We start from the raw sequence: 8620 nt of genomic DNA, 5'->3' as shown, positions 1-8620 counted from the left end.
CTCTTCTCTTCTCTTCTCTTCTCTTCTCTTCTCTTCTCTTCTCTTCTCTTCTCTTCTCTTCTCTTCTCTTCTCTTTTCTTCTCTTCTCTTCTTTCTTTCTTTCTTCCTCTCTTTCCTTAGTTCCTAGTGCTAAGCACAGAGTAGGCAGTTAAAATGTCAATTGACTCGTCTGTAAGATGAATCTTCTGTCAGACTTGTTTCTTAAGTATTCCTGGAACAACAATCTCTTACTTTAGCTTTTCATCTTATATTTCTTGTATTATCTGCTAATTATCATTTGGATTTTAGTTTGCTTCCATAACTCAGGGCAGTGGTCATCTCTCATAGTTATTTTCTATCTGCCATAGTGCCCTGTATAGATGTTTAGCATCAAGCCCAGACACTGGTGCTCAATAAAGATTGGCTCTATAAATGGCTATATTTCCCCTGCCTGCTGCTTAGAGGCTAAGCAGTTAGCTTGGGTTTCAGGGACTTGAAAGTATAATCTTAGGTGTACATGTCATTTTTTTTGGTGATCTTGAGAAAAACAGGGTATTATCTTGCTGATATAAAAAAATAAGGATCTTTCTTGTGAAGGATAACTATGCTATGCTAAAAAATGCCAATCTTGAAGGGCTGTTATGATTGGGCATAACTGACAGCTTAATTCAGGAATGTGAAGTCTCTACACTGTCCAGGAGTAGAGACAATGGAAGCCTAGAAAGAACTATGTTCAAATCCTTCCTTGATCTTGGACAAGATCCTTACTTTCTCCTCCCTCTCCCTATTCACAATATGCCAGGTTGTAGAATAGTTGCTGATTTGTATGGATAGAGGGAATTCCTTTGCTGGGAGTTCCCCTCACCCATGAAATCACGACGAATTTCTTTACACCCAAATATTTATACATCTCCAGTACTAGTTTAATGGACTTGCAAAAAAAGTAAGTTTATTGAAGCACAGAAACAATGATATAAATTGTCATTTCTACTTTGGAAAGGAACATTCTAATGAGAAAGGAAAAAGAAGCAGAAACTTTGATGAGACTTTCATCCATTTGGCTACTCAAGTGAGTTTCTTGGGATCTCCAGGATGCTGATGTGGTCCAGAGAGGTTTCTTTATTTGTGACTTTCTGTTTGTTTCATTTAAAGGTACCATTGACTCCAAACTTGTTTATTTGACCTTGACCTCAGAAACATTGCTGACTTGAGATGAGACAACTTTGCCATTCACTACCTCCTCTACGATAGTTTTGGTTACCCTGGTTTTGTTTGAATCTGAAGAAGGAAAAAAAAGAAATAATGAGCAAGTCAGAATTTGTAACAGCAGAGACAAAAAAAATCATAAAAATTCAAGTTTATATCTGGATTCAATTTAGTCCCATAAAAAATCTTGAAAGCATAGGCCTATTGATGACATTTCCCTTTTCTCAGTGGAGGGTTAGTGGACTGCAGCTAGATAGTACATCATGTGCTATTAGGCAGATAAATAGATAAATATGTTAGTTTATTTTACTTAATTTTTTTCCTTTTTTCTTTTTCTTTAAGGGTCTATGGAAAGTAAGGTGGGGAATATTGGGAAGTTAATGTTAAAAAACACAAAGAATCATTAAAATTTTCTCAAAATATGGAATTTCAAGCTACTGTGTTTGTTTAAAGCAATGATCAATTGTTTTTTCCCCATCACTGATCCCTTTGGCAATCTGGTGAAGCCTATAGATCCCTTCTCAGAATAAATATTTAAAAAAAATTTAAAAACCCTAAATTTCAGTTAGAGGTTAGTGAAAATAAAACTGTATTTTTTATGTAATCCAAATTCAAGACCCCTCTCCCTTGAAAATCTGTCCATAGTTCTCTTGGGGGTTTGTCTGTGGACCTCTAGTTAAGAATTCTTGGCTTAGAGGGTTGTGACTTTTTGGGAGTAACAAACTGGATATGTTTATTATATTTCTAAATTGCATATAACTTTTTTAGCATTTATTTCCAGCCTTAGTATCAATTCTAAAGCAGAAGACTGGAAAGCTCTAGGCAATTGAAGTTAAAAATCTTACCCAGAGTTACACAGCTAGGACATGTCTGAGATCAGATTTGAATCTAGGCCCTCCTGACCTGGCTCTCTATCCATTTAACCATCTATCTGCCCCTAAATTGTATATCATTTAATGGAATTATAATGAAAGTATTTTGCTTTAATTACCTTTTCCTTGCCCTGAAGAAATTCCACTTCTTGAATCACCTGATCCTGATTTCCAAGAACCGGAACCACCAGATGAGGAACCACCAGATGAGGAACCACTGGAGAAAAATTTCAGAATGATTCCCCTCCCCTTTCTAAAATAGTCTCTTTAGAAAGCAAATTCTAATTGTTGTAAGAAATGGGAAAAGCAAACCAAAGTTCATGTAGGGACATGGATTTAGAGGGGAAGGAATGTCAACAGACTTTTAACCTAACCCATTTTGCAAATTAGAAAACTAAGATAAAGAAAGGAAAAACGATTTGGTAGAGTTCATATAGGTTGCAAATGATTTGAACTCAGGACCTCTAGCTGATATTCTCTTTACTGCTTTATGGGGAGGAGGTTATTCATGGGCTATAAAGCTATTTCCTTTGCTTGCCTTTTGTGTAAAATGTAGTTATTATTCTATAAACATCATTCCTCTGAAAAAATTATTTCTTTAAACCCTTAACTTCCATCTTAGAATCAATTCTGTGTTTTGGTTTTAAGGTAAAAAAGAATGGTAAGGGGTAGGCAGTGGGAGTTAAGTAACTTGCCCAGGAGTCACACAGCTTTGAAGTTTCTGTGGCCAAAATTTGAACCCAAGACCTCCTGTCTCTTAATTGACTAATCTGCCTAGCTGCCCCCTTTTCATTTGTTTCTAAGAGACTTTTAGGAAAGCGTACTTTTCATCTGCCCAAATTTTTTTTTTTTTTTTTTTTTTTTTTGCTTACCCTCCCTCTCCATCAAGCAGGCGGCGGTAAGTCTCAATCTCCATCTCCAGGCGGGTCTTGATGTTCAACAGCTGTTCATATTCTGCATTCTGACATTCCATCTCTCCTCTGATCTCGCAAATTTGCTGCTCTAGGCTGCTGATCTGCAGCTGAAGCTGGGAGAGTTGGGCCACATAGTCTGCTTCAGTGTCTGCGAGGGTGCCTTCCAGGGAGCTTTTCTGTCAGCAAAAAACACAAGCAAAGTCGATATGGAGCCATGTGATTCCTGAAAAAAAGGGCTGGTTTGCTGGAGTTGTCTCATTCTCTACCATTGAGCATCTGGATCATTTTTTGTATCATTAAAGCATGGTTTTAGAACTCCCTGGAGCACTGAGAAGTTCATTGACTTGCCTAGAATCACCCAGCTAGTGTGTGCCAGAGACAAGCCTCAAATTATCTTAGACATTGTAATGTCTTTACCTTCTGCCAGTTGCCAGTGGCAGTTATCTCTTTGGTGAAATTTGTTATTGAATTATATAAACCAACATCAAAGTGTCTGATATGTGGAAGACCCTTGCTAGATGCTGGAGATTCAAAGATGAAACTGAAATAATCCCTGGCTTCAAGAAATTTATAGTCTGCTGGAGGTTAACAACAAATACACAAGTGAATAAATATAAAATTTATACAAGGTAGTGAGATAGGTGGGGGAAAGGAAGGGACTGACTGATACAGTGCCAATGATATGTGAGGCACTTCGTGTTGGCATCTATTCTCTCATTTGATCCTCATGAAAACCCTGTGAGAGAGGAGCTATTATTATCTTCATTTTATAGTTGAGGAAACAGAGATTAATAATAGTAATTTATATATTGTGTGAAAGTCAGCTAGGTGGCACAGTGTATAGAGCACTGGATTTGGAATCAGGAAGACTCTTCTTTATAAGTTTAAGTCTGGCCTCAGACACTTACTAGCTGTATGATCCTGAGCAAGTTACTTAACCTTGTTGGCCTCAGTTTCCTCATTTCTAAAATAAAGTGGAGAAGGAAATGGCAAACCATTCCATTTCTTTGCTAAGAAAACTCAAAGTGGGTCATGAGGAGTCAAATATGAATGAATGATACAACAACAAGAGATTCTGTGAGGTGGAAGGTATAAGAAAGTGCCTTCCTTCCCTAGAAGACTTGCACAAAAGGCTGGAAGTAAGAGATCAAATGCCATGCTCAGGGAACAGAAAGCAGTCCAATTGGAATGCAAAATAAAATCTGTGAAGGAGTGTAATGTGGAGTAAGACTGGAAGTGATTATGAAGAACTTGAAATGTCAGGAGGAGAATTTTCTTCTAGAGATAACAGGGAATTGTTGAAAAATTTTGAGTTAGGGTGGGATAATGATGGCTATAGCACTGACTATATGTTAATAATTTAATTATAGATATAATTATATATGATGTGTAATTAATTATATATCTATCATATAATAGCATATAAACATATATTGTTGATATACAATATAAAAGAAATAAAATATATATTATTCATAATATAAACATGTAGTACATCATATAATTATAAGAAAATTTAAAATATATAATTGCGTATTATATACTTATATATAATTATATCATTTAATCATTGTAGTTTTTACAGTTCTCCTGTCTCTGCAAGTTCCTTTTTGTGCTCCCTAGTAGAATTTTTGGCAAAGTGAAGATCACCAATACAAAAACTGTGCTCCCATAAATTCTTCTGATGGGGTTTGTAAAGGAAACAAGCATTTATTAAGCACCTGTTATATGCCTGGCACTGGGCTAAACTTACAAATAAGACCTCATTTGAAAAGACACTCTTAAGGACGCACCATAGCCAGTTGGGATTGAAGTTCAATCTCAAGACCTTGAAGAGTTCGTTTCAGCTCTGTAATCTCATTCTTGGCTGAGCTGGCTGCCCCAGCATCAGTGGAGATCTGGGCTTGCAGGGAGGCACTCTGAAAAAAGAAAATGAAAAGTAGGTGGAGAACTTGCCACCAGAGTGCTACAAGCAACTTATTCATGGTTAAGGGTTTGAGATCCTTTCCTTGGGACCTCTTTACCTGCTTATTGAACTGCTCTTCAGCTTCTCTACGGTTTTGCTCAGCAAGGTCTTCATATTGAGCTCGCATGTCATTCAGCAGCTTCGTCAGGTCAGTGCCTGGAGCAGCGTTCATTTCCACGGTCACATCACCTCCAGAGGATGACTGCATGTTCTTCATTTCCTAGCAAGAGAAAGGAAAAACCATTGGGAGCAAAAGTGCAATAAATTACTCCTAAAACAAAGTTGCTTGTAGTGTTAAGATCCGGAAAACTAGAACAATGTAGTAAGTTAATTTTTATATAAAGTCTTTGATAAGATGCCCAAAGAACAACCAAATGAATATTTTAATATTAGGTAAGTGAATTATAAAGCAATTAAAAAAAGTGAAAGTTGGTTAAATTGGATACCTCTTCATGATTCTTCTTGAGATAAGCCAGTTCTTCAGTAAGGCTTTCTATCTGCATCTCCAGATCAGATCTGGCCATAGTCAGATCATCCAAGACCTTGCGGAGGCCGTTGGTATCTGCCTCAACACATTGTCTGAGATACGATTCATTTTCATACCTAAAAGAGTTGTAAGAATGAATTACTGTTACCTGTATTAGTCATTTGTTTTGATCAGACAAAAATTTTATTTGAATTGACAATAGAAATCCACATAGGACCAATTATTAATAATATTTTACCTTTAGAGACTACTTGCTTTTGAATTGGGCTTATGATTTTTATTGGTAGAGGAAATTTGCTGGTGAGGAAATATCCTCTATCAATGTAGATTAGCTCCAGTTTTGTAATTTAATTGTCTGGAGTTTCCAGGAATTCTGAGGAGTTAAATGACTTGCCCAGAATCATGTAGCTGATATGTGTTCAAGGTAGGACTTGCACCTTACCCTTAGTCTAGCTTTCTATCCATTACATACTGCCCCTCATGACACTTGATACTTCATGCAATTTTTTTTTGCTTTATTGGCCTCCTCTTAAAGAATAGCTTCCTCTGGGAGCAGCTAGGTGGCTCAGTCCAGGCCTGCATCCTAGGTTCAAATGTGGCCTCAGATACTGCCTAGCTGTATGATCCTGGGTAAGTCACTTATCCCCCATTGCCTATCTGTTACTGCTCTCCTGCCTCAAAATTAGGACATAATATTCTTCCAATTTAAGTGAAATGCAAAAGTAGGCTTTTGGATGAAAATAATATGTTGAGTTCCAGACCTAAATCTCTTTGGATTTTTTTTCTCAATGAAAAGTTTAAGACTAATATATCTCTTCCATGAATATGAAATCACTTCCATGGAACATTTTTTTCTCTCAGAGTGCCTATTTCTTTTTCATAAGATTTTTTAAAATAAAAAATTACTTTTAAATTTGGTGCCTTTTTAGTGTCCAAAGTACAAGGAATTATGTTGAAGAACTTTTTTTCTATAGTAAAACATCATTTTTAATTCCTTTGTAACAGTTGGAAAGAACTAGTTTTTCTTACTTCAGTCTGAAGTCATCGGCAGCCAGTCGGGCATTGTCAACCTGTAGGACTATCCCAGCATTCTCAACGGTTGCATTCAGGATCTAGAAAAAAGAAAAAATACCATAAGAGAATAAGTCAATTAAAAAAATTACAATTATGAAGATATCCTAGATGGCTTAGTTGATTGAGAGCCAGACCTAGAGATAAGAGGTCCTGGGTTCGAATCTAGATTCAGATACTTCCCATGCAAGTCACTGCCTTTCTGTTTTAGAATCAATGCACCATATTGATTTTAGAATCAATATATTTTAGGATGGAAGGTAAGAATTTTTTAAAAAACACTACAATCAGGGGTTAATAGACTTACTCATATTCTAGCTTTCATCATTGTACTTTCAGAACTAAGTTAATGTCAGAACAAGGGTTTCTAGCAGTTTTAATAACTGTATTACAATTATGCCATATATATTATAAGATCGTAGGTTTAGAGCCAAGAAGAGACTTTAGAAATAATCTTTAATTATATTATACTTATTTGCCAATAAGTAATAACTCTGGAGAATGTAGAGAGTGAGGTCAATTTCAGAGGAGTTGGTTCAATGTATTTCATCTTTCCTGGATGATGGCATTTATATCTAATCTGGACTGTCACTGCATATTGATTAATACAGAAAATAGTGCAAAATAATCATTTCACTTTTCCCAAGTTGCTTTATCTTTTCTCTAGGTTTTCATTGTAGGGTTGGCTAAAATTGGTCCCTAATGATAATTCCTAGGAAAGCTGTTGTATAGAGACTCCTTTGCATTTATGTACAAGACTGTTGTTAGGGCTCAGTCTTGATTCCAGGATGTCACAGGAATTAGTACATGGTAGAAACCATGTTACTTTGGTGGATGCCATCCTGGAGTAACTCCCAAAATGGATGACTTTGGTTCAGTGTCATCAATCTGAAATGTATATTTTTATCAGTTTCACTAGTAACAGTTTTAAGTTCAACTTATACATGAAGAGCAAATCAATAATGAGTAATGAACACAAGATGAATAGGCTGGTATTCAGGCTTCCTGTCTCTTTGGAATTTAAATGGTTTCCGACAGCCACAACCTTTCAAACATTTTTCCAAATGATTCATTAACTTCAATTTTTCACATCAATACATTATCTGAATAAAAGCGTGGCCTTCCCACATAAAATATCATTAAATACTCTTCTTACCTGATTCTTCAGATCCTCAATGACTGGAAAATAGTGACTGTAGTCTTTCCCAGCTCCAGTATCTCTAGATCCAGGTCCAAATTTATCATACCATTCCTTGATTTTGACCTCCAGGTCTGTATTGGCCTCTTCCAGAGCATGGACCTTGTCTAGGTAGCTAGCCAGGCGGTCATTGAGGTTCTGCATGGTTTGTTTCTCACTTCCAGAGAGAAGACCACCATCACTTGAACCAAAGCCCCCATACCCAGCACCACCACTAACGCCACCACCATAACTGTAAAAGCCTCCGCTGGCCCCACCACCAAAACCAGCACCGGAGCCTGAGCCACCTCCATAACCTCCCACTGATGAGCCACAACTAAACCCACCTCCAAAGCCTCCTCCAAACCCACTGCCAGAGCCTCCACCCAGTCCACAGCTACTGGAGCCTCCATAACCCCTAGCAGAGCCACCCCCCATGCCACATCGGCTGCTACTGCTGAAGCTACTTCCACCACTGGACACTCTGGCACAGCCACTTCCTCCAGCTCGGGAAGAAATCCTGGAGAGACAAGACATGATGCTCTGGTCAATGTTTCTCTAACCCCAAGGTAAGAGAGGAGTGGAAATGAAGAGTGCAACGAAGGAATCTGCTTTTGGGCCTTTATATACAAAGTTTCAGGGTGTTTCTTTTCTGTGTCACATTTTAATCCCGGTTGCCTTTTCACTAATCCATAATTAGATAATTTCTTTTCAGCAAACTGACTCTACTGGCTCCTTTTCTGAAGCTAGGTCAGGGCCTGAGGGTGTTTGCTATATCAGGAAGGAAAGAGGGTGGAGGAAAATCAAATTTTTCAGTATTAGAATTTTAATCTTTCTGAAATTCTGATGACCATTCATTTCTCTAAGTCCATAAGTCTAATGCCATTAAATTTGCTTTATCATTTCCCAACTTTTTACATAATCTTCAGAATCAGGAAGAGAAAATTA

General features: G+C 37.3%; 1 protein-coding gene across 2 annotated transcripts; it reads right to left on the bottom strand.

Moving 5' to 3' along the window:
• Positions 1-1153: 1153 nt before the first annotated feature.
• Positions 1154-8209, bottom strand: LOC123245530 (keratin, type I cytoskeletal 24-like). 2 transcript variants are annotated; one of them, XM_044674447.1, is made up of 8 exons: positions 7652-8209; positions 6454-6536; positions 5384-5540; positions 4996-5157; positions 4765-4890; positions 2930-3147; positions 2177-2274; positions 1154-1257 (listed from the first exon to the last, which is right to left on the bottom strand). In XM_044674447.1, exons 1-8 carry the CDS (start codon positions 8207-8209, stop codon positions 1154-1156), a joined length of 1506 nt encoding a protein of 501 aa, XP_044530382.1. The 2 variants fall into 2 exon arrangements, with proteins under 2 accessions (XP_044530382.1, XP_044530383.1); XM_044674448.1 differs by having other exon boundaries at positions 2177-2205.
• Between the last annotated feature and the right edge of the window lie 411 nt (positions 8210-8620).

This window comes from Gracilinanus agilis, chromosome 4, assembly GCF_016433145.1.
Source record: "Gracilinanus agilis isolate LMUSP501 chromosome 4, AgileGrace, whole genome shotgun sequence".
Lineage (NCBI taxonomy): Eukaryota > Metazoa > Chordata > Mammalia > Didelphimorphia > Didelphidae > Gracilinanus > Gracilinanus agilis.
The sequence above is the reverse complement of the archived record's forward strand: the minus strand, read 5'-3'. Positions and strand labels throughout refer to the sequence as shown.

Coding starts and splice junctions, on each gene's coding strand:
- LOC123245530 (XM_044674447.1), bottom strand. CDS start 8,209: ATGTCTTGTCTCTCCAGGATTTCTTCCCGAGCTGGAGGAAGTGGCTGT. Junction 5,541..6,453: donor GCCGATGACTTCAGACTGAA/GTAAGAAAAACT, acceptor CAACTCTTTTAG/GTATGAAAATGAATCGTATC. Junction 1,258..2,176: donor TTCTTCAGGGCAAGGAAAAG/GTAATTAAAGCA, acceptor TTCCTTCTTCAG/ATTCAAACAAAACCAGGGTA.